Source organism: Otolemur garnettii, unplaced genomic scaffold (assembly GCF_000181295.1).
Source record: "Otolemur garnettii isolate 467f Iridium unplaced genomic scaffold, OtoGar3 scaffold00126, whole genome shotgun sequence".
NCBI lineage: Eukaryota > Metazoa > Chordata > Mammalia > Primates > Galagidae > Otolemur > Otolemur garnettii.
Window position 1 is genome coordinate 4,082,166 of NW_003852521.1, and position 26,396 is coordinate 4,108,561.

Sequence of the window (26,396 nt, forward strand, 5' to 3'; positions counted from 1 at the left end):
AATAACTAATAATTTATTAATTTGTAAGGAATTTACATTTCATTTTCTATATTTTTTGAAGGTTGCATTTAATTTGAAAACTTTACCCTGCCACTTTTAAATCATGGTAGAGAACACTCAGACCTCTTTGCTCTCCACCCAACACAGCTGGCCCACCCTGAATGTCAGAGGCTGCCCCCAGAGGCCTGCTTTTCTTTGAATGGCCACTGTACCTGAAATTTCCACCTTCATACACATTTTCAGAATTACCTAATAAAAATTTAAATGCAAGGGATATTCACAAAGTATCCAGCTCTATAATGTGATAAATAGTATTAACTGTGGCTGGATACCTTCCAGACAACCCTTGTGGGTATTTCCTAGAATGGGTAATACATTAACCCAGGGCTCCATTCTATTTTTGTTGATTTCATCACAGATGAATAACTAACACATGAAGGTAATGAGAAACAAGCAGGTTTATACTTACAAAAGAATGTTCTAGAGAACTCTTTCTCAAAGGGAGTTGCATACATTAGAGTCCCTGGGGCTAACTATGAAATGCAGATTCTCATAAACCCAGTACATGCAAATCTTTGGATGTGGTGACCAAAGTTGCATTTTAAACAAATAAACCAAGTGGATTTTATACACAATAAAGTTGAGAATTCCAAGACAGGAAACAAGGGGTGCTGTCAGCACAGTCCCACCTTTGCAGGGTACTGTAGTGGGAGCTGTGCCAAGCCATGTGGTTACAAAGAGTAGAAGGGCAAAGACTAACTTGGTCTTCACAAAGAGACCTCAAATTTACCCTAATTCTGCAAGCCATGGTAAGAAAGCTTAGTGACTTAGGATTGATTCAAGGAGCCCAGTAAGCTGGTAGATGTCTTCTGCATCTGCCGTCCCTAACCCACAGACCAGTACCAGTTCAAACCCAAGGTGAGTAACAGGTGAGTGGGAGAAGCTTCCTGTGTATTTACAGCCTCTCCCCATCACTTGTGTCACTGCCTGAGTGCTGCCTCCTGTCCCATCACTGCCATCCCACCCATGGGAAAATTGTCTTCCATGCAACCTGTGCCTGGTACCAAAAAGGGACCATTGTTTCTACAAGTGCAAGATAACTAAATATAATAAGTATCATTTTTGAGTGTCTATTTCCTAACCACAAGAGTAGATGTAGTAAATAGCTATTTTATCACCTTTTTTTTTTTTAAGTGCCCTCTTATGTTTACCCAAGTATCTGCAACCCTAGAGGTAAACAGTAATTTCCACTTTTTAAATCCTTGGTTTAAGAATTTGTAAGATAGTGGAAGTCAAGGAACAGGCAGCTGGCTGAGTGTTTTCTCTCCATTCAGTTTTTAATGGGAGAGAAGAAACAAACAAAACAACAATAACATGTGTGGCGTGTTTGTTTTATACACATACACAGCTGGCCTTTCACATCTGTGAGTTCCACATCCATGGAGTCAACTGACCATAGATGGAAAATATTTGGGGAAAAAAATGGATGGTTGCATCTGTACCTGTTCATGTATTTTTCTTGTCATTATTTCCTTAACAATACATTGGAACACCTGTTTCACAGCATTTACCTTGTATTGGCTATAAGTGATCTAGAGATGATTTAAAGCAGAGGTCCCCAACCTTTTTGTCACTAAGAACTTATTCTGTGGAAGACACTTTTTGCACAGGGTTGTGGTGGGTAATGGTTTCAGGATAATTCAACTGCATTGCATTTATTATGAACTTTTCTTCCTATTATTATTACATTGTAATACATAAGGATACAATTATTCAACTCACCGTAATGCAAAATCAGTGGGAGCTCTGAGCTCGTTTTCCTGCAACTAGATGGTCCCATCTCGGGGTGATGGGTGACAATGACGTAGGAAGCTTTGCTCACTTGCTCACCTGCTGGGTGGCAGGGTTGCTAACAGGCCAGGCCACAGACTGGTACGGGTCTGTAGTCTGGACCTTGGAGTTCATTGATTTGAAGTATTTGGGAGAGTGTGTGTAGGTTACATGTCATTGTGTACCAGGGACTGAAGCATCCCTGGATTTTGGTATCCCAGGGGGGTCCTGGAACGAATCCCCCTCACATACAAAGGGATGACTGTATATGTATACATATACACATCATCATTTTAAAGACAATGACATTTAATGTCTATTCCAAAATGCATTCTCTACAAACACTAAATGAATTCTTCTCAGGCAAAGGCCCAAAGAAAGGAATAAAAAAAATAGTAATAGTTTTGTACTTGCAGAATTCATGTTTTAGAATGTATTTTCATTTTTTAATATTAATAACTTCAATATTAATATTTACTGCATTTAATACTTAAGCAAAAATTGTAACTTTAATATTTTAGGATTATTGTAGTCCTAAAATGAACCTATAGCTACCTTTTTAAGAGCGATGTGCTGTCCAGAACAAATTTCTGATAAGCTCTTAGTTCAAAAAGTTGCATCTCTCAGAATAATTTTTTCCAAAGACAAACAAAATTAAAAGCCATTCAGTTTGAACAGAACATCACGTTCAAAGCTCTAGTTGAAACGTCAGCAACAGTTGCAACATGATAGAATGAACACATGAGAGAAAATCTGATGAATGTACAGAATTTTATTTGGGGTATAATCTGCATAAGAAATTAAAATTCCCTATGTAATATCTAATCTACCTAGAAAAAAAATCCCAGGAACAGGACCGGACAGGCAGTTTTCTAAGTGACCCTATGCATAATAAGTGACCGTCATCTCTGTTGGGTGTACTCAGCCTGGTAAGGGCTGAGCACTGCAATTTCTGGAGGTTTCAGTCATCACATGACCTCATTTCCATGGCATGAACCATCTCGTAAATTTCAGAGGCTTTCGCTTTTTCGGGGCAGTTGCCGGTTCTCCTTGTTCCCTATGGCCTGGGGGGCATCTGTCGGCATTGGAAGCCATTCGGTGCCTCGCGCTGGCTCAGCCGCCGAGCGGCCGCCGCGGACTCCCCGCGCGGATGCCCGGGCCGCGGCGCCGCCTGCGCAGCCACATCCTGCCTCCCGGCTCCGCGCTCATTGGCCGGCGCTGCAGGAAGGTGAACGCGGCTGCTGCTGTTTCCTTTTGATGCTGCTCTGACACCCCGGGGGGCGGGGGGGGTGTTTCCTCAGGAGCTGGCTCAGAAAATCAAGGGCTACCAGGAGCAGATCGCCTCCTTGAATTCCAAGTGCAAGATGCTGACGATGAAAGCCAGGCACGCCACCATGCTGCTGACGGTGACCGAGGTGGAGGGGCTGGCGGGAGCCGGCGAGGACCTGGATGGAGAGCTCCTCCCCGCGCCTACGGCCCACCCCTCTGTGGTCATGGTAAGGCTGCAGCCAGTCCTGGCCGCTCTGCTCCTGACCGGGAGGCTAGCCAGGGGCTCCATGTTCCCTCCCCAGGGTTGATGGCAGGGATCAGCCTTAGATTTAGCAGATTCAAGTTGAAGAAGAGTTTCCTGAACTCTCGCTGACTGCATTTGGCCGGGAGCCAGTCTTTGACACTGTAAACAATGACAGTTGAAAGGAAACTACTGTATTTGCTAAAGACCGCGGAGTTACTTAACACGCCCTGCCTTCGTTTGTGATGTAGAAGTCATGCTGAGCGGCTCTGAGCTTCGGGTTTAGTTTTCTGAGGGATGGGATCACGGTACATATTTCCAAGCTAACTAGCTAACTACATATGTGCATGTACTCTGTTGTATAAAAGTGTAATGACATTTGGAAGAAAAGCTATTGTTAGAAATATAAGAAAATAGACAAACCAAAGTTTAGCCTTGAATTGAAATAAACTTTATTATTTTCAATTCTGCACCATTATTTCCCCATTCACTTGGCAACTCAAATGCATTGAGTATTCTGGTAACTGTGGTGTTTTCCGGGGCTGGGTATACCCCGTGTGTTCTATGCCTCTGACAATGTATAACCATATCCTGGGCCCCTTTGGCAATATATTACTTTGGGTGTGTTTGTCTCTCAAGGTGGTAGGCACTTGAGATGCCCACAAAGACCAAAGGTTATTTCATAGGCCCTTTTCTTCTTTGTGTGATTTACGACTTTTCTAGTTATTTATAAAGATACATTTTAAAAAAGGAAAACAAATTAAAGAAGTATTTAATCAACACCAAAACTCCTAAATGTCTTATGTACTCGCATCCCTGATTGTTCTATAAATGATTTCCAGAAACATACTGTCTTGAAGATGAAACTTTTCAATACTAACCCAGAATTAATGTGTGAATTTGAGTTCTAGTAATTCTAACCTTTGTTATATAATGATCTCTGTTTTGACCTGTGCCCGGTCAGGGCTTTTGTTAACATAGCTAACTGGTTTTCATGTCCTTTGGACTACGTTTTATGTGCTAGATGACTGCAGGGCGCTGTCACACATTGCTGTCACCTGTCACTGAGGAGTCTGGGGAGGAGGGAACCAGCAGTGAGATTTCTTCTCCACCTGCCTGTCGCTCTCCCTCACCTGTGGCTAATACAGATGCTTCTGTTAACCAGGTACTTTCCACTTGACATTCATCTAGCAACCATCTCTGGGCAGATGCAGGACTCCATTCTCTGTCTCTGTTTTCATTAGGCTCTAGGGAGGGAGCTTAGACGTTATTTTATTTGGTTCCAGGGGCACACCATGAGGTCTTATAGTGGCACTAGCTGTGATTGCCATGTGAGACCACGGAGTCAGGATATCCTCTCCTCTCCTGGCCTGCTGACAATGAGATGAGCAAAAATTGGGTCATGGGAAGGAATTATAACCCAAGAATACCCTGTCCTAAGGTGTACTGGCTTTAGCGTCTACCAGTCATCTAGAATGGGGTTCTGCATCCTAGCAGAGAACGGAGGTTCTGTCACCATTGTAAAAAAAACATGATTCTATGACAACTTTCACATTCATTAAATATAGTCTTGTGTTGATATTTACTAGCTCAGATTTTGAAGATGGGAAACAACGTATATTACATTATACTTTTTTAAAAAATTACTATTTACGAACCAATTTAAGGAATGTATTTACTGGGCTGACTAGTAGATTTGAGGTTTTTGCTTATTTTTCAATAATCTTTTATTTCCTATGAAATCAGGATTACATCTTTTTGTTAGTAGGCGTCTTTTTCCCGTGCATTGTAAAGCATAGATTATACTAAAATGTCAGAAAGTTTTCTAGCCAGAGAAATATTGGCTAGAAATAAAAAAGATGCTTTTACAATAACCAAAAACTTTGAATACATGTTAAGCTTTGTTCAGTCAAAACAATAAAAAAAATTGAATTATGTTACTCTGTGTCAGTGTTCAAAGAAGTTGAGTTACATTATTAAGGGAGAGGCACTGAACAGAGCAAATGCTCTATAAGCTATATTATAAATCAGTTATATCATCTTGAGTTTAAAGTAAAAGCATTCAAAATAGAATTCTGTGATAAGGAGAATCCCCTTACTGAAGAAAAAAAAAAAGAAATAGAAAAGTAACAAAACCTTTAGACAATACAGTCATGTAGATCTCTTAATAAAAGTCAGTATAGCTCCAGGGAAGTTCTCAACTCATCCGTTTATCCAGTACATGACTGTGCTGGGGACTGGGGGCGGGAACCAAGGAGAGAGCAGTGGCCCTGCCTGCGAGGACTTTGCAGTCTAAAAGGAAAGGTTGACCTGGGACGAATAATAACAAAGTGACAAGAGGAAATGAAAACAACAACAAAAAAGCAGAAGTTCGGGGCGTCCTGCAGGATTTGGGAAACTGTTCTCCAAACTCTAATTTAAAAATATATATTACTCATTCTTTGATGATAGTTTCTTCCTTGTGGTTACAGATGTTATTAGAGTCAGAAAAATTAGGCTATCGTCAGCAGATTTTCATAGAGAAAAACTTATACAATATGCTTAAGGCTCTTAAAATTTTCAAATTGAATAGCTGCTGATCTTGGGAGTAATACTATGGAAAAAATATACACCTTTTCTAAAATTTGAACTCCCCACGCTATTTCTTGGAGAGTTAAAGAGCCCAGGCATAGGTGAGGGTGCCTGAGGATGATAAAACGTGCAAACATTTTCATTATTCCTTGACATTAACCAAATCCTAAAACTGAGTGAGATTATGTTGTTGTAATCCCCCTCCCTCCTGTAGTCACAGGAAAATATTAATTAAAGAACATTGTTAACTTAAAATATGTATACACATGTGATGCTATGAATTAGGGGAAATGCCTTTTTTAGTTTAAGTCAGACAGCCTCACTCGGAGGAAGCTATTAAAAAATAAGTGTATTAAGCGTTGACGACTTAATAAACAAGCCAGTCATAACAGCCACATGTTATTCTTAGTAATGAAAGTCACAGCACATCAAAAAAATACAACAGTGTGACCAATGATGCACTAGCTTTTCAAAACCATCTCTTGAAACTGCAGAGGACATTTAGAATCCCTTGAAGTCAAGTTTTCAGTTCAGAACCCCGTTCAAAATGGGCACAGCTGTTTCAGGGAGCAGCCGAATATAACTGCCTTATGAAATCACAGCTGTTACAAAAGGGTTTGTGATTGCTGTTTCTGCAAGTAGATCTCATTATGTAACGACCTGATCCCCCTCACAGCCAGTGTGTTCAGCCTCTGACAATAGCTATCAGCTAAAATGTAATTACAGTTTAGATACTTAAAGTAGAAATGAGGCGGCCCCAGAATTTGGTACAGATTCTTGATTTCCCTCAGAAGCAAGCTGAGACTCAGAGCCAGCAGAAGAGTTTAGAGAAGTTAGGTTTGAAAGGAGCATAAAGGCCAAGTCACTGGCCTACAAATCAGAAGCTCACCCTGGGTCACAGCTCTTTCTCCTCTAAGCTAAGTGGACCTGGGAAATCCCTTGGTTCCCTTGTTGGTAAACGGGAAGCGATACTACTTAATTCAAAATTGTGCAAATGAAATGTGGTGTTAATCATGAAAGTACGTTTTCAACTGGAATAATGCTAATCAAATAGTAGTGACAATCATTGAAATTTATTTCCTTAGGAATCTTCTTGTGATCATTCTCTTAGATATGTAAGGGTGATTTCTCACTACACCAAGTGCTGACATATTTACTAGTTACCTGCAGCACTGACTAATTAAGTTTATCACATTTATTTAGTCCTCAAATAGATCCAAATAGCTCATCTATAAAAGGTGATACGTTTCAAAACCTTTTAAGAAACTAGGAGGTGTCATTCCTGTGTGTAGGCCTGAGCCAGGCACAAACACACACAAAAAAATTTTTGTAATAAATGTATTCTAGCTCTTCTGGAGACCTTTTTATTTATAATAGAGTATTTAATTTAACGTGTTGACACTCTTGAGTTACTTTTTGCTTTTCCTTGTGGGAAGTAGTAGTATTGCCCCCCATGTGTATAAAATAGCAGCGTTTACAGGTGCTTGTACACGTATGATCTGTTACGAACATATAAGCCCGCCTGTTATTACCAAACACTCCACAGCCTGCACGGAAAGAAAGAGTGAAAGAGGTGTCCCCGGCAGCCCTCAGGGAGCTCTCTCTGTGGGTGAGGACAGGCAAATGATTACCAGAGAGGGCAGAGGTGGGCACCACCACCAGGCAGAGGGCAGTACCACCTCCCAGGAGGACAAGGAGGGGTGAGCAGCTGAACTAGGCTGGCTTTCCGCAAGGGCCAGAGATGACCCCGTCTGTCTTGGAGAGTGGAGAGCAAGTTAGGCAGCTTCAGTGCACAGGGTGGGGTGAGAGGAAGTGTTTCAGGCCCAGCCAAGCACACATGGAAGGCTGTGGACACTGGAAGAAAAGTGGCCCATCAAGGCAACTGCAAGTCATTTCAGTGTCATTGACAAAACATGGGTTTGGAGGAGGAGAAAGGTGAGCCCTGAAACTCAGAGGAATGTGGGAACCACATTGGAAGAAACCTTGAATGCCACACAAATGAATTTGAACTTCCTCAAAAAGCTAATAGGTAACCATAGAGGAATTGAACTTGTGGCTATGTACAGAGCTATGTTTTTAGAGCAGATCTTTCTGGGCCAGTGCAGGCAGGGGAGGGGAAGTGGGAAAAGTCAAAACCAGGAAGGTGTTAGGTACAGAAGTTGTGCACTTTAATTTGGGGTCCACCTTGGTGATACGAACAAGAAAAACAGGCCCAGCAGGGATGGGACTGCAGGGACCTGGCCAGCACTGCTCCACATAGATGAGGCCATGATTCTCTATTAGAGTTACTAATAGTCTCCATAAGGACGTGGGACCCAAGGTTACATACAAGAAGGTTTGCAAGCGAAGCCATGAATCTGGATTTTTATGAAATCTCTCTATATTGTTAAAGAGAGATTTTAAACAATTTAAAATACTGTATAAGCCAAACCATATGTGTGAACATCAGAGACGACTTTAGGTGGCCTGTCTGCAGCCTCTGAGTCAGGAATTTGTGCCTGTAATGAGAACTTGAACCAAGAATAGAAACTTCTTGATTATTTGTTTCTAAGAGTAGTTTTAACTTCCTCATAGACTTTTCTCTTATTTAATATTAAAATATTTAAATTAATTTCTATAAATAATGAAGTTATAAATAGGGAAGGTCTTGTTATATGTGAAAAATTATTTATAGATTTAATTTTATTTAAATCAAATACTTTTAAAAAATTATTATTTAAAACATGAATCAATACCTTCAGCAACCTATTAAGAACTGGACCATTGAGATTTTCTTTTTCCTGCTAGTTAGTCTTTAAATACACGTGTACCACTTAAATCCTTTGTATTTCCTTTTTGCCAGATATGAGTTTTGACATCTGAAATATTGATAGAGTATACATATATATAAAAACCAAAATTCTGAAGCAATTATAATGTGCTTTGATATGATCTTTAAATTCTTCTTGTCATAAGAAGTTGCTAACCTTATCAGTTTGTGGTGCCCAGCAAAGGTGCAAATTCTGAAAGCCTTTCCTCTATGTGACAAATAACACCGAGAGCCTATGAATCCAGACTCTGTCCTCCTTCTGAATACAACCCTGTGCTCTGCACTCACAGGACATTGCATATTACCAAGCCTTGTCGGCTGAGAAGTTGCAGACCGATGCTGCGAGGATTTCCCCCAGCAGGTCGACATCCCAGGAGTTCTATGAGCCAGGACTGGAGCCATCTGCTACTGCTAAACTGGGCGATTTGCAGCGTTCGTGGGAAACCTTGAAGAATGTGGTAAGTCTGAAAATGTAGAATTGGTTAAGCCCACCAGACACCTATTACCTTAGTGATTGTCTTATGAAATACAGGCGTAGAGTTTACACATCCAGCGCGGTTGAATGCCCTCTGTTGGGCCACAGAGATAAAGCAGTGAGGAAAGAAATGTTGTAATCTGGAAGATAAGGGGCTGGCTGGGAAGCGTTTGGTAATATCCCTTTTTTCTTGTTTAGATCAGTGAGAAGCAACGCACGCTCTATGAAGCTTTGGAACGCCAGCAGAGGTACCAGGACTCACTCCAGTCCATCTCCACCAAGATGGAGGCCATAGAGCTGAAACTCAGCGAGAGTCCTGAGCCCGACAAGAGTCCAGAAAGCCAGATGGCTGAACATCAGGTAAATAGCCACGATTTCGGTTTCCTGCGTGAATGTGCAGGTGCACTCGTGTGACTGCACTGCCTGTCAGGTGTGTGTTTGGGACAGTAGGTTAACTTTTTTATTTTTTAATTTATCACTTCTTACAGAGTAAACAAAATTCCTAATGGTGGTTGTTTCCACCAGCACTTTGGGGAGGGATGTAAGGAAAAAAAGAAAAAGAAAAAGAAGGAAAGAAATTTAGACCTTGAATCTATTTGAAGAACGCTACAAGCATTGATGTAGCATTTTTACTTTTATTACATGAAACGTGTTTGATTTTGTTGTGAGCCATTGTTATAAAGATAAAACATACCCCAAATCTACCTTCTCTGAGTATTGTTATTTTAAGGAACACAGACAGTGTGTGACCAACCCCTCTCCGCTTAAGAAAACACATCTCAGACTTCAAGGGGCAAAGAAACAGTTGAGGGATAAGGTGTTCCAAGTTATTTTGCAATTGTCCTTGACTTGAATCATTTCTTTAAAAGTTCTAATATAAAATAGGCAAAACTTTAGCTTCACATGAGAAATAGTGGTGAATATTCTAACTTAACTCAGAAAGATTGTTAAAAATTATCAATTTAAAATGCGTGCTAAGAAATATTCATATATTAAAATCTGTCTAATACTTTAGCTGCCTTAGGAGGTGTTCTCTTAATGCACAATGGTATTTATATATTATAACTGGGGTCTAAGGATACTGAGGCATACATTCTCCCGGATGTTTATTCACTGTGATATGAGGAAGTGCTGCCCGTTCCCAACCAGAATCCAGGAGCTTATGACAGCCCTACAGAAGGTTAGGGGAAGGAAGGACACCTTTAAATGTTAACTAAGAGCTGTTAAAGCCTGGTGTGATAAGTGTGTTTATCAAGGACAGGTACTCTGCCGGCTGTAAGAATCTTTTCTTTATATCTTTCTAGTTTGGGGAGCAGGCAAACCCTGGAATACATTGCTCATTGAAATGTAGTGTCAGATAAAATTGCATTATTTGTGTGCATGTGTGTGTGGACCTTCCAGTGTAACACAAAAGTGAGAACATTTCATCTAGAGACAGCATACTGAGAAATAGTCTTTCAGGTTTTTGACACTTCTGTAACTTCGGGAGGGAGATCCAAGTGCTCAGCGTCCACGTTTAGGCCTTATTTAGGTGACCTTACAGGTCTTTGTATTATCGCAGAGTCGCCTTCCCCAGCCGTATTTGGAGACGATGCTGTAAAAACAGGATATTAGAATTAACCCTTGTTCACTTCGAACAAGGCCATCTTGAGGACAGTTTCTTACAGTGCTGTTTCCCTCTGCGTTCCCCCCATTTCCTCACCGGACCTCTGACCTCCCAAGCCTTTCTAGAGGGACCTCAGTGTCCCACTAGATGCTCAGGTTTTCTGATTGCCGGCAGCTTCACCCTTCTCTGAAAGGGCTGTTGGGTTCGCCCCAGCGAGCTTCCTGGGGCTCTTTGCTCTCCTTCCATCTTGGAGGTCTGTCTGCCCTGCTGTTCTCTGTACCTTTAAAGCTTCACTGTGCCAAGAAGACCCCAAGAGCTTTCTTCAATTCGACTGCACGCTCCTCAGGCCACCTTTGATGGGCTGTATAAGGCCATGTTCTTCAATCGTTCAAAGAAATTATAGCTCAGATTATTCGCAGGGTGGATGAGAGTGAACGTGAGGCTTGCTCTCTCAGATTACAGGAGCCAACGTTCCAGGAAGAGTTTTAAATGTCTCCTTCTCTAGTTTCACATCATCTCCATGTTTGTTCAAAGCCCTTCAGTCGTGTGGCACAGGTGACTCAACACACTTCCCAAAGACCCTTCACTGCCTTCTGCAGGATTCAGGAACTGCCTAAAAACAGGATCCTGGTGGCCTCCCCTGATGGTCCAGAATTCCTAATAGAAAATGGAAGTTTTTTCCCAATCAACACCACATCCTCCCTCTTGGTCATTAGTGTGAAAATGCATATAAATGGAACAGAGAACAAAATTATTATTTTGTTCGAAGGACTTAATTGAGAAAACCCCAAACTCCACATCATTTTTAAGAACTAGGAATTAGAAGTAAATCTGTAATTTTCTTACAATTAAGGCCAACCTCATGACTTTTTATCCCTTTGTAAGTGGGAGTGGTCATGTTAGCTATCATAGCCGTGAGGAGCTATAACTAATTCAGTGATGAATACCAGTCTTTAGGGCTTACCAGGTATATTAATGTTCTGTTGAGAGAGAGAGAAAACATAAATAAATGATGTATAAGTCTGTATAATTTCGCATATCATCACAAATCTAACATTTTCCATCTGAAGCTATTTTTGCTAACATTTACTGTCTGTGCCTAAGTTCCACAAATTCTGGAACAGAGCTGCCCACATAAAAAGCTAATGGTATCACAGTATCTAAATTTGTTCTTAGCTTCTGGAATGGTTCTTTAAAAATTCTAAGCACTACTGTAGAACTACTATTTTTAAATTTCAACTGAATAGGAGTGAGAAAAATCCAGTGTGCTTTTTATATTTCCTGAAAATTAATAGAAATACTTTGTTATTTCTTTCCCAAGACCTTTTGGAAGTATTATTTCTTTAAAGAGCTGACAGAATTCCTACATTTTTCCTCTAAACATTGTCTAAACTGCTAACTTTGGGTGGCGTGCTGTGCCTTTGCTGTCATGCTCTCTGAGTTGCATAATAGACTTAATTGTAAGACTTTAATGCAGTTCATAAGCTGACTTAAGACTGTTGTTCTGAGGGTTAAGCTGCTGTAATCGGGACCTGGTCTATGATGGGCAACTAGTGCTTTGGGGACCTGTGTTGCCGCACTAAGCTTAGTGATAGATTATAGGCAGAGCTCTGAGGTTATTTTGTTTTTATTTTCCAATATCTATACCAACTCACATAGAATGTGAAAAGAGCTGTATTCTTACAGAGAGTGTGAAAAGAACTGTATTCTTACTGACAGTTCTGAAAGTCACTTTTGGTGTTAAAGTGACCACCACTACCTCTTGTATGCAGATATGGGACTGAAGATATATTTGACTGTTGAATTTTTTTTTAATTGAGATGAAATTCACTGAAATAGAATTAGCCATTTTAAATTGTAAAGTTCAGTGACATTTAGTACAGTCACAATGTTGTACAGCTGTCACTTCTCTCTGGTTCCAAAACATTTTCATGACCCCAAGAAAATTTCATACCCGTTGAGCTTATCTATGGAATCTTGAAGTTAAAAAATTCTAGGGGCTTTCAAAACTATCTACTCTCCCTTAAGAGTAAACTCAAGCATCAATAGACAGGCCTGCCTCTAACAGGATTTAAGCTAACAGTTTTAGAGCTTTTGATTTTTTTATTACTTACTATAGAGCACCCAGAGAACTATTTTAGAACATGGCGAGTTTGAATTGGAAGCTGGTAACTTCAGTACACACCTAATTGGATAAACCCTCTGAGATTAAAAGAGGCAGTGCCGGAGTAAATTACCAATACCTTGGACAGAAAACCAGAAGCTGATTGTAGTGGGAAGTAGGTTAAGTGAGATCTAGCCAGGACTTTGGGGAGACACAGAGTTTGAAAATCTGGAATGACAACAGGCGTGGGTAAGAGGCAATATAAATGTAAATGTGTGTGGAAAGGCACAGAGGAAAGTCTGAGAATGAATTTGTCGTGAAATCATGAGGAGGCTCTTGTGCAGAAAGATCAGTGCAAAAGCCATAATGAGACCAGTCTAATCATGGAGGAGCCTCCACCACCAGACCAAATAGGATCAATTTTACACTTTCACAATCAAGTCCCAAAGAGTGATTATAAAATAATAGAAAATAATTTACCAGACAAAAAAAAGAACTTGAACTTACAGTAAGTAATATCAGTCTATGAATTCAATGCAGTCACGTTAAGAAATTTGATGGAGGTGGACAAGCTAATTCTAACATATTGCAAACATGTCAAAAATAAATTCTGAAAAATGCGAAAGGCCAAAAATAGCCAAGACAACCTTGAAAAATATGACTAAGTTTGAAGGACTTACCCTACCAGATAGGGAGACTTATAGAGCTGTAATAATAATTATTGTGTGGTATGTGCACAGATTTACAAAGCTATAATAATTGAGATTGTGTAATATTTGCTAAATGGATTAATGGAACAGAATTTGAAGCCATTTGCAAATACCCAGCTTTTGGCAAAAAGTATTCTGAAAAACAATAAGTGAAAAAAAGAAAGTAATTTTCACCCCTATCTACACTGGACACAGAAATTAAGTTTAGGTGGATCATAGATCTAAATGTGAAGTTATAACAATAACCAAAACAGGAAGAGTTTAAATAAAGTTTCTCAAATTATCTAGGGTTCTAGCTTAAGGAAATAACATGTGCAAACACTTTGTGGCCAGGAAGAACTGGAGGTCCTTGAGGAACTGAGGAAGGCAGGAATGTAGGGAGAGAGGAGGGGGTGGTACAAGAGATGGAAGGGCCAGACTACCCAGGCATGGTAAGAAGTTTGAATTTTATTCTACAAGCAGGAAGCCAGCACATATTTTAAAACCAGGGAGCAAGATAATCTAATTTACAATGTTTTTACTGTTATAAAAGTTTATTTAACAAAAAGTTTAATATGAAAATGTACACATCCCCCCACCCCCATTCCCCATCACTATCACCACTATGAGATGTCCCGCCTTTTCTGGCCAAGTCCATGTACACCTTCCACATACTGATTTATGACTTTACCTGTAACGCCTATCTCCTTGCAATGCACACAACCCAGCCGTGGTGGGACCACTTGCTCAAGGCTTTTGGGCATGGCTCTGGGAAATGGTCCTCATACCTGAGGTTTGAGGTCACAGAGTTTGGTTATTTTCCATTAGTAATATCATAAAGGATGGAGAGAGGACAAGGACTTTTCAGCAGAACATCCCTGTTCCAAGGCTGCTAAAATGAGATTACTGTTTCCTTGTATTGCCACCATTGCATCGTCATTCTGTTGCTCAGTAATTGCTATTTCCGTTCATTTTACCTCTCACAATTCATAAGGGATCATATCCCTGCAATATTCCCTGGGCATGTCAGCCATCATTTAAATTCAGTGATAACTTCTTGTTCATAATTTTTTCAACTTGGGAGGGTGAAATTTGCTCATTGTGTCTACTCCCTGGGCTCCAAGATACTGTGAAATTGAATTCATGGCCTCCCTCCTGGGCCAGCAGTAGGACTGGCATCTAGTCTAATATTATTGTCTCATTCTAATTTACATTTTCAAAGGTTGATGTGATTGCTTTGTAAAGAGTAGCCTGGAGCAACAGGAGTGTAACCTGGTAGAATGATCAGGAAAAGATTATAGCAATTCAGACAAGAGAGGAAGTTAACTTCAACTTTGGCTGGGGGCAGTAGAGATAGGCAGATATATAACATATGTTTTTGAGATAAGAGCAGTTGAACTGAGTGATGGACTAGAGATGGTGAGTGAGGGAGAGGAAGGTATGAAGAATGATTCCCAGGTCTCCAGCTTGAACAATGAGGATTGGTGTTAGAAGACAGGCCTGGAAGCAGGTTTAGACTTCATACGATGGAGGCACCCATGAACTGGGTAAGTTGAACACACAGCCCGGAATTTAAGATGGATATCTGGGTTAAGGATACACCTTTGAAAATTCTCAGCGTTGGAGAGCATTTCAAGCCTTGGGAGTGGACAACATCCCCTAGGAAGACTTCATATTTTAGAATGCAACAGAGGAGGAAAAAATAAGTAGGGTGTGGTCATCTAGAAACTGGTCATAGAGTTCTCCCATCTTATGAGATATAATGTGAGTTTGGCAATAGAATGCAGTGCGGTTTCAGACTTGGGGAAATTTAGAGTGGGAACATCGTGTTAAGGAAGAAAGCGATGAATTTTATTTCCAACATAGAATTGGAAACTCCTAGAAATAAGTGTGCATACCCCTCTCTTGGATGTATTACAAATGTGCTTATGGAAAACCAGTAAGATTAGTTAACTTGTTCAAAGTCACTTAGGGTAGTGATATGAGTAGTCAAACATGACCTGGCACTCAGTCTGGTACTTTCATTTTGAAACTTAGATGAGTAGGCTCCTTTTCTGGTTCAATGATTTCCAAGTGAAGTGAAATGGATGTGGGTCTCAGCTAGTGGTGTGATTCCTCAGTCAAGAAAATGAATACATGAGTGTGATTCCATAGTCTTTCCTCCAGGCACTGATGGATGAGATTCTCATGCTCCAAGATGAAATCAACGAGCTCCAGTCCTCTCTCGCAGAAGAGCTGGTGTCTGAGTCTCGCGAGTCGGACCCCGCGGAGCAGCTAGCCTTGCAGTCCACACTCACGGTCTTGGCTGAGCGAATGTCCACCATCAGGATGAAAGCCTCAGGGAAACGGCAGCTGTTGGAGGTAACAAGTAACTCAGAAGTTGTGCCCCCTTCTGAATTCACTCTTGTGTTGATAAGCATGTGGGTTATTTACATCATCTACCTTTTCACCATTTCCCTCTCCTAAAAGCTAGTATCGGATTCTAGAATGGTCTCATGAGTAGAGCATGAGTCAGCAGGGAACCGTGACTATGTCCTGTTACTCCTTCCTGACTCATTTCATGCATAAAATATTGAAAATGTGGACAGCAAATATTGAGTAGTCATGAGCCCTTTGAAGAGTAATTGTAGAAGTTTGCATAATGGTCTCTATGTTTAAATAAGAACATTTCATGGGTGCTGTTACTAATACTGCAAAGGATAAATCCTGTTTAGTCACTGTTAGCCAATTCACACATAGTAATTCATGAAAATACTTTTGCAATTATGGTTCCCATGTTATGTAATTTAAGTATTATTTAAAAGAGAGATAAATTTTGGCAACAATAAGAGATGTGTTAGAAATATACTATTTTCCTTTTTATTTGTTATCTTGCAATTCTTGGTCCTAAATGTATGGGATGTTCACATTATTGCTCCTATGATTTGGTTAGACTGGAGGCTCCATAAAAACCTTTACACCATCTGTCTCCTTGTGCCTCTTAGCTGCTACTCTGGCACATAATTGGTTCTCAATACATGTCTTATTATAGAAACTGAATATTATTTCACTTAGCTGCCAATTATACCATAATTCAACTTCAACATATCATGGCCCTATTATAGTATTATAGAGCTATATAGGTTCTTTCTAGTTTTACCTATTATAAGTTAAATGATCTATTCTCGTATTTCTTATATTGTAGAAATTTAAAACCATTGTGTGTGTCCTAATGATTCATCTCCATTTTTAAACTGATAAAAAATTAATTTAGAAATAATTAAGAATTATGAATAAAATAAATTTTAAAATAAGGTATTTCAAATATCTTAAAGTTAATTTCATTTGTTCACATTGTCCCTACTCTATGAAAAACTTGTAGGGTCCTGGAATATTATACAGCCGTAAAAACAAAACAGATGTAAATTTTGCATCTTTTCTAACAACCATTCTCCTAAGTGAAGTATCACAAGAATGGAAAAACAAATATCACGTGTATTTAGCACTAAATTAGAACTAATAGATTAACACCCACCTGATCACATGAGATAAGAAACTCAGTGAAACTCAAGTGAGAGGGAAGGAGGGATGGGTAAATTTCTATCCACTGGGTACTTGCATGGGTATATCGCTTACTTCTTGGGTGAAGGCCACACTTACAACTTGGACTTTAACTCAACAAAAGCAAACTATGTAGCCTAATTGTATGTTAGGTTATATTATTATCTATCTATATTATAACTAATATAAGATGATCCCTTATATTAATATGAAATTAAAAAAAAAAACTTGTAGAGTTTCAAAATGAAGTGATTGGCCTAAATGTTTTTTAACCTAAATTATTTAAAGTCATTGAAAATAAAACCCAGAATCTAACCTAAAAATCCAGATTTCTGCCTTATCTTGAGACATAAGTCACACTGGACCTGAAACTGCCTGGTGGCTGCCCCTTTAGGTGGGTCACATGTTTCTCCCTTTGTCCCACGCATTAAAGTCAGGTGTCTGTTGCCATTGACCAACTGCTTTGTGGCAATGATCTCTTCTAATCCTGGGCTGCTTCCATCTTCACATTACAGCCTAGTCCTATGGTGTGTTACTATGTTTGAGAACGCCTTGTTCAACCCTAGGCACACACTGGAATTACTGAGTCTTTTAGAAAACATGGGTTTGAACAAATTCTAATTACCTGGAGGAGTGCGGAGTGCAGTGGTGTTTACAACTAATTAATCACAACCAGTTACAGATCTCTTTCTTTCTCTCTCCACTCCCACTGCTTCACTTGACCAGCCTAAAGGAAAAAAAAGATAAAAAATAAAGAAATTGTAATTATCATGGCCTAAACAAGGGTATTTATTTATAAAAAAGGTACACAGGTGATGGTTATGTACAGCCAGGGCTTAGGACCATTGCTCTATTGTACTGAATGTTAAAGATTTCATCCTAGGGTAATTTATACTTAATTCATTAGGAGAAGTTAAATGATCAGCTGGAGGAGCAGAGACAGGAACAAGCTCTGCAGAGGTATCGCTGTGAAGCTGACGAGCTGGACCACTGGCTCTTGAGTACCAAGGCCACTCTGGATGTTGCACTGGGTCCACCCAAGGAGCCCATGGACATGGAGGCCCAGCTTGTGGACTGCCAGGTACAAAAACAGTCTCAAAGGACTATGCCAATATCATGAAGATTTTCTAACTGTAGAAAATATACTGGTCTTTTATATATTTAAAGAGTAAAAAGACATACATTATAGGCCAGGCACAGTGGCTTGCACCTGTAATCTTAGCACTCTGGGAGGCTGAGGCAGGTGGATTGCTTGAGTTCAGGAGATGGAGACCAGTGGAGCAAGAATGAGACCCTGAGCACTTTTAGTCCCAGCTGAGACAAGAGGACCACTTGAGTTCAAGAGTTTGAGGTTGCTGTGACTCTACCAAGGGTGAGACTCTATCTAGAAAAAAAAGCAATACATTATAAAAGCTTAAGTGAAATCCAAACATGGACTTAGTTTTTGAAAAAAAAAAATTACCAATAGTATCTGCTCTTTAGAAAACCTTTAGCTTCTTAAGGGACATTTTAAATACTGCAGATACCAAAATGTATATCACATTATCTATATTTAGTGGCTGATAGGGAATATAAACCAATGAGAAGTATCAGTGAGTCAGTGAATAAACATAGCAGGATGTGTCCTGGGGCGCTCTGTTGTAATATTGGTTCTAGTCCAGATATATTATTTGGAAAACTTTTAGGCAGACAGACAAAACATGGAAAAGTTGTCTTCTGGAGCAGAGAATTTGTTACCTCCCACGTTAGCTGTCCAGGAATTGATGTAAGGAGTAATTGCATTAAGGGGTCTATTCTGATACTTTCAAACCTCTTTATTATGGGAATTTCCAAGCACATATATGAGGATGGAGAATAGATAATGAACTCCCACGTATCCATCATTGAACTTCAGTGACCAGCATGTTAGACTTCACATGGAGGTCAAGTATACCGTAAAAGCCTTTTCATTTAGTTAGATAGGGAGTGTCTAGAAAACCCTCTCTAATCTGCAGGGTTAAATATCAGTCTATACAACTTTTTATTTTTCCTATTTGAAGTCAGAGGACATATATAAAAATCTTTAGTGAGCAGTAATTTTTTTCTTAATATGTACGATACCATTTTGGGCATCCCTAATGAGATTCATAATATTGATCATTATCACTTGGATTTTTTTAATGCCTTGGAAACTTATTGACATGTATTCAAAGCACTGTTATTCTCTGTGTAAATGATAGAGATTAATTGGAGAGCTACATCCCTGAATTTTCCATTCTTTGTATCTTCTTTCTAATGTTTCTTTTCTGAGAAGAGGTATCTGTTTTTAGCATTTGAAATTACCATTTGCACTAGCATTTCCAAGTTACATTTTGTTATTCCTGCCATTTAGGAGATATCTATTTTTTATAAGAATGCATGATGTCCCTAATTCAGAAAGTCTACTTCAGGACTTTCACAGAGCATTAAAATTTAAGAAAGTAGAAGTATGTGAAATCACATAAGTAAACAACAGTTTATTAAAATATGATATTTAATCACTATGTTAAATTAATTAAAATCTGGTATTGAAGCCAGCTAAAACTTAGTCAGTTAAAATCTAGTATGAATCAGTTGTAGACCATCCCGCAGAATGGGAGCCACATGATGATTTTTGGTGGGTGTGGCATTTTGCTTTCATAGGCCCCTCCCCCCATACCAAACATTATATTTTCATTTTACGACTGCTATGATACAAAGACTACTATAATCCTAGGTGGATTCAATGTTACATATTCCATATCATGTGTTTTATATTCCTTTTTCTTCTGATTTTAAAATAAATTAAAACTAAACATTTTTCTTAGACTTCTGAAAGAGTTATGGGCCCTGAGGGCATGGAAAAATCAGTCCTACACAGAATTATATTAATTTCTCAAAACTTCAGCAAATCATCCTTAAATCCCCATTTCAGTAAAAGTTTTGCTTTATCCTGGTTCGTGTGTTTGAAAGTATGTTCTTGCCAGATGCAGTAGCGCATGCCTATAGTCCCAGCTACTGGGGAGGCTGAGGCAGGAGGATCTCTTGAGTCCAGGAGTTCTGGGCTGGAGTATGCTGTGCAGATCAGGTGTCTGCACTAACTTTACCACCAATATGGTGACCTCCTGGGAGTGGGAGTCCCCCAGGTTGTCTAAGTAGGGATGAACCAGCCCAAGTCAGAAATGGAGCAGGTCAAAACTCCCACGCTGATCAGTAATATAGGATTGTACCTGTGAGTAGCCACTGCACTCCAGCCTGGGCAACATAGCAAGACTCTAAAAAGAGAAAAGAAAATACATTCTTAAAAGTTGATGGAGTGGTAATAATCTGATTTCATACAAGGAAAAAAAATATGTATTTCTCTTTACTAAATTATTAACCTAAATTAGAAAGTGCATATGTTGTTTGACATCTTCTTAGTCTTTAAGTCTTGGAAGAAGGGAGACTATTTTTCTGCTTATCTACATTTAGTCTTCATTTTAAAGGAAAACCCTGTAGCACTAGAGAGATATTACAAGAAGTGCAAGCTGTTTCAAGGAAAACTTGTGAAGCTGCAAGACTAAACAAATATCTAAGTAAAAAAACCAGTAACCTAAAAGAAAAAATAATAACCCAAAGAGGTTTTACATTTGGAAATAAGGAAGAAGAAGGAAAAAGGAGTTTTGAAAGAGAGGATCTTTTCTAAATTGACAAGGAAAGGGTTGATCAAATGATTCTTTCAATATTATTAGCGATAACTAGCACAAAATAACAAACTAATAATAATGGGACAACTCTAAGACAGTAGCCTTTTCTCCTTATCTGTTGACTGTGTAAAAAATGTGCTTTCCATGTGTTTTTTCCAAAGTGTTTTCCATTATATTGTAACTCATTTGTGAAAAAGAGAAAAATTAAGAAGCTCAGGCAAGTAGGAAAAAAATCTATATACTACCCTTAAAGACTGTGGGAAAACTGCAAAAGAACAGTAGAAGCCTGTTTGTTTGGTGAAAGACTACGGAAGGGTCACGTCTCGCTGTGGGAAACAGTCTTTGCAGGGGCTGGCAGCCTGTGTGAGCATCACTCTTATTTCTCTTGTTCCAGAACATGCTAGTGGAGATCGAGCAGAAGGTGGTGGTCTTGTCGGAGCTCTCAGTCCACAACGAGAACCTGCTGCTGGAGGGCAAGGCTCACACCAAGGACGAGGCTGAGCAGCTGGGGGCAAAGCTGAGAAGGCTCAAGGGGAGCCTGCTGGAGCTGCAGCGGGCCCTGCATGAAAAACAGCTCAACATCCAGGTGAGCCGGTCCCACCCACAGCTGAAACTTGGCACATGGTTTGTCTGTGGCAGATGAAGGAACAGGTTGAAGGGTGAAACACACTCAGGTATGTACCTGATTTGCATAGACATTTTAGCATGCTGTTTTAATGTTATACTCTTTGATTATGGCATATACTTTCAAATAGGAGTGGTAGGGACTACTTGAGGCCATAGACCTGAGGACTGCAGTGAGAGTAGAAAAGAAATGAGAATGAAAATAATTACCCCCCAAATGTAAACACAGGCCATAGATGAAGGCATGCGGACACTTTCACATTTCTCTCCTATTTCTCTTACATTCTACTTTTTAGATATACTCGGACTTTTATTTAGTGCCTACAACTTTAGAACTGTTTGTAGATTATAAGTGAACCCAACATGTTACTATTGTGTAATAATGGTAGTGTTTCCTAATGGTGATTTTTGTTTTCTATTTCAAGAGCTATTTGGGGTAGTATTTGCCTGACATATATTATAACTTTCCTTTGATTTCAACCTTTCTATGTCCTTGTGTTTTAGGTTTGTTTCTTATAAAGAACATTTAGCTATATTTTGTTGGTTTTAAACATTTATTTAATTAGAAAATCTTTGGCTCTTAAAGAACAAATTTAGTCCATTTAAATTTATTGTGATTACTCATGCGTTAGTTATCTCTATTGCTCTCCAGATCAGCATAAGAGTCTTAGAACATTTTCACTCCATTTCTTTCCATGCACCTTACATGCATTTTGTCTGGTATTTCAATTCCCTTTAACCTCCACAAATTTGATATTACTATCATCATCTTATTCAAACTTATTCAAAAATTAAGCAAGCACACACCAGGATTGAAGTCTCCAATCTTGGGCCCACCAGATGTTGACTAGATAATCTGGAGCGAGATCCTTGGATTTCCCACAGATCAGTTTCCTCACCTGTAAAATAGGGATAATAATATAATATTTATAATCCTAGCACTCTGGGAGGTGGATTATGTGAGTTCAGGAGGTCAAGACCAGCCTGAGCAAGAGTGAGACCCCTTCTCTACTAAAAATAGAAAAACTAGCTGGGCGTAGTGGCAGGTGCCTGGCATCCCAGCTATTCAGGTGTCTGAGGCAAGAGGATTGCTCAAGCTGAAGAGTTTGAGGTTGCTGTGAGCTATGATGACACCATGGTACTCTATCCAGGGTGACAGAATGAAACTCTCTCAAAATAGTAATAATAATAATTAACTTAAGAAATTATCCTGAGAATTATAATGCTTACAATTAAATGCTCAAATCAAAACAACTATGGTAACTGTTTCCAGACCACATTTTTGGGAGGAAAGGAACTCTTGACGTGCTGAAAGACCAGGTTCGAGACTTATCAGGGCAGGGCTGAGCACACATGTAGCCGTGTGGCACCCTACCCAGCAGATCCTGGTTTTACCGGAATTATTTCAATTAAGTAAAGTCCTGACTTTGTCCTCTAGTGCAAGCTTTCCTGAGGATGCTGCTGTGTGAAGGGTAAATACAGAAAAATGTTGTAGTGATTTACTGCATTAAAATTGGTCACTGTTTATTTTTCTTTTCTTTTTTTTTTTTGAAACAGAATGTCACTGTGTCACCCTGTATAGAGTGTCATGTGTCATCACAGGTCACAGCAATCTCAAACTCTTGGGTTCAAGAAATCCTTTTGTCTCAGCCTCCCAAGTAGCTGGAAGTACAGGTGCTCACCACTACATTCAACCAAATTTTGTATTTTTACTAGAGATGGGGTCTTGCTCCCACTCAGGCTGGTCTCAAACTCCTGAGCTCAAGTGATTCTCCTGCCTCAGCCCCCCAGAGTGCTGGGATTGCAGGTGTGAGTTATCATGCCCAGCCTTATTTTTTAAGTATCTATAACAAAGTTCTCACATATAAAATATTGATGGATTTTTTTTAATAATTAGAGATTTCTGAGAAATTATTTTCCCATCTATGGGAATAAAAGGAGATGTGTTTACATTATTATTGCCATGAAAAGGATCATCTCCTTTTATGTAGAATATTTCAGAGTGGATTCGAAATTAAAGTTAATCGGAGAAAACAATCTTCCATTAGATGAAGGTATCAATAATAAGTATATTACTGCCTTTTAATTGAGGTTTAGATGATTCAGGAGGAGTAGAATACTTTCCTAAGACTTTTGTGGCTATAAGCACGCAATTTCTTAGTGCTATCTTAATCTGTAAGATGTTAATACCTATTACCTTGATTCTTCTTAACCAATGGGACATGTATCAGTGAATAACTAATCTCTTTCCTTCCTCCCTACCACCAAGTAAACTACTTCTCTCTATGAAGAGATACAGATTTAAAGGGCAGGAATAATATCTCTTAAATCACATAATCTTTCTTCAGAAGAAGTGTAGGTTCTTTTTTGCACATTATCCTCCATTGAAGGAGCAAAAAGTTTGCCCCATAAAAATAATAAAATGCTGTGCAAAGAAATGTTTTATTTAATACTTAGCATTTCCCAATCTTCATTCATTTTCCAAAGAATATTCCTGGCAAAAGTGGTTACTGTTCTAGTATTTCCAAAATAAACAGCTTATGTAGCCCCACCCAGTGGGGACTCTGGTGACAGAGGCCACTTTACCAGCCTATCCCTGGAGAGGAGAGAAAACTGGTATCACACCTCAGAGAAAGTAATTACCATAATCACGTTCTCTGTGCCCACGCCTTCTCTTCCCCAGGGGAAGGAGGATAACATTTGAACTGGATTCTCAATGGTTTCTTGCTTCCCATGGTTCAAGTCTTAAGTTTCAAAATGACTCAATCAGTCAGAGAAAAATTCACTCGTTGAAAAACTCAACCTAACCACACAGAATGTGAATGTATGTTTGTACATGTACAGGTGAGTCAGCTGTTATTGGGACCTAACATTTCGGTTGTCATTGTTCCAAGCACAAGTTTTTTGTGAGAAATTGCAAAGAAACGCTCTCCTGGAAGAGGGAGTTGGTGCCAAGGGCTGTGAGAAGTTACCAAGGGAGTCTTCTAGCTGGGCCCTAGAAAACAAGTATTTTGCTGAAGAGAAAGGCAGAGAGGAAGTGGCCTGGATCCCACAAAAGAGAGTCGGCAGGTCATGACCAGAGCCACTGTTTTGTCAGATGGAGAGATTCTGAAATTGGGGACAACTTTCAATCTCAGACGCTCACTTCCTGACCTCGTTCCCTGTAGGTCCCTTTCGACCTGCTGTTTCTCTTTACCTGGAAGAACCAAGATAGAGCTTATTCTTGGAAGGTGGTGGGTTCTTAGGTGGGAGAAAATCTGTTGCCTGTAGAAAATCTCATACTCCAGTTTTGGAAGAGTGCCCGTCCACCCAAGCCTCCTGCATTCGGGAAGATCACCAAGAGGCGTTTCAGAGAGGGTGGAGAACTTAGTTACCTGGGTGTCACTAGTCACCCCTTTGGAAGGTCTTACAAAATGTGAATAACATATTTTAGACCAGTTGTTGTCCCTAAACCACCTCTCTGGCTGGGAACCGGGATCATCTTATAGAAGAGGGTGTGCCTAGAGCTAAGGTGGTTTCAGTCTGGGAGAGGTTGTGTGTAGCACCCACAGGCCCTGCTGTTTGCTCAGTTCATTTGGCTCCAACCACTGATGCCAGTGCCGCAGAGATAAGGTATAGGTCATTATCTCAAATATTATGCAATTTAATTATGATAGTCTAAGAAGAAAACCAGAAGGGTAAGCAGGCTCCCTCTGTTTCCCTGTGATGGTGAGTGTAAAATTCTGGAAGTAAGAGAAGGGTCTCTGTGGGCACTTGGGCCGGCTGAGTTGGAATGTCTGGATCCCATTGCATGGTCACACTTGGCAAAGAAGACCCGAGGGGCAGGGAGCTCCAGAACTGGATGGCAGGAGAACTCCTCTGCGGAGGCAGCCTGGTAACTGTCCCTTCTCTCTGCCCCACTGTACTCCAGCATGCTGGCCTCGTCACTACTCCTACCAAATTGTTTTGTCCTTGGAGTCTGCACCAGCTGCTCCCAGGGCCTGGAGCGACCTCCCCGCGGATCCTTGCCAGGCAAAGCATTTCTCATTATGCAGAGCACAGTTGCCTCTTCTGAAGATGCTTTTGTGACCCCCCTAAGAACCTTCTATCCCATTACTTGATTTTACTTTTTTGTAACCCTAATCACTAGCCCAGTTTATTTTGTTAGTTTATTGTCTGGCTCCCTACTGCCAGGGCTCTGACCTGACTTTTTCTTTGTGGAATCCTCCTAGCTTCTAGAACAGTTTCTGACACGTAGTGGGTGCTTAATAATTAGTGAATGAGTTATATTGAAATTGTATATTAATCCTTTGACGTATGAATAGATGTGGGTAGAAAGTTGCTCATTTAGAACTAATCCCATTTGATATGCAGCCTTTCAAATCTTATCAGAGCCGTCAGGCAGGAGGGATAAACATGCCTGTGTTTCAGTCACTACTTTTGTCCCTCCCCTTCAGCCAAACTTTATCAAAAGCCAGTACAGAGGGGACCAGCTCCCAGGGATGGCGGTAGAGGGAGAGAACAGCACTTTTTCAGAGATCTCACCTTGCATTACCACTTACCTCTGAAGTCTCTGTTAATCTTTTAGATTTGTAAAATGGTAACCACATGTGCTCACGGTTAAATGATATTTTTTTAATGTATTAATTTTAAGAATGAAAAGCTGTCAACGTTTTCTCATATTTGGGTAGAGTCTATTATGTAGAGCAGTGTATAAGCAGAGCCACATCAACGGCAGACACTCACAACTAGATAACTCTAGGAATAATTCACATCTTAGGCCCTTGTGGGGTGGACGTGGAATGTTTATAGAAAGTGGTTTCTGGGTGGTGCCTCTGGCTCAAAGGAGTAGGGCGCTGGTCCCATATGCCAGGGGTGGTGGGTTCAAACCCAGCCCCGGCCAAAACTAGAAAGAAAGGAAGGAAGGAAGGAAGGAAGGAAGGAAGGAAAGAAGGGAGGGAGGGAGGGAGGGAGGG

The 26,396-nt window shown here is 39.9% G+C and overlaps 1 protein-coding gene across 10 annotated transcripts in view; it reads left to right on the forward strand.

Moving 5' to 3' along the window:
• Window positions 1–26,396, forward strand: part of SYNE1 (spectrin repeat containing nuclear envelope protein 1) — a 448,631-nt gene that overhangs the window by 284,700 nt on the left and 137,535 nt on the right. For 7 of the 10 annotated variants that reach the window (XR_002775281.1, XM_023517949.1, XM_023517955.1 and 4 more), the window contains 7 exons: window positions 3,132–3,326; window positions 4,365–4,505; window positions 9,011–9,178; window positions 9,394–9,555; window positions 15,749–15,955; window positions 18,042–18,215; window positions 21,212–21,403. Coding sequence is in view for 9 of the 10 variants with exons in the window: in XM_023517949.1 (XP_023373717.1) it covers window positions 3,132–3,326; window positions 4,365–4,505; window positions 9,011–9,178; window positions 9,394–9,555; window positions 15,749–15,955; window positions 18,042–18,215; window positions 21,212–21,403 (1,239 nt within the window). In the remaining variant the exon portion in view is untranslated. The remainder of the gene's footprint in view (window positions 1–3,131; window positions 3,327–4,364; window positions 4,506–9,010; window positions 9,179–9,393; window positions 9,556–15,748; window positions 15,956–18,041; window positions 18,216–21,211; window positions 21,404–26,396) is intronic. The other 3 variants (XM_023517951.1, XM_023517952.1, XM_003797870.3) reach the window with 1 other exon arrangement.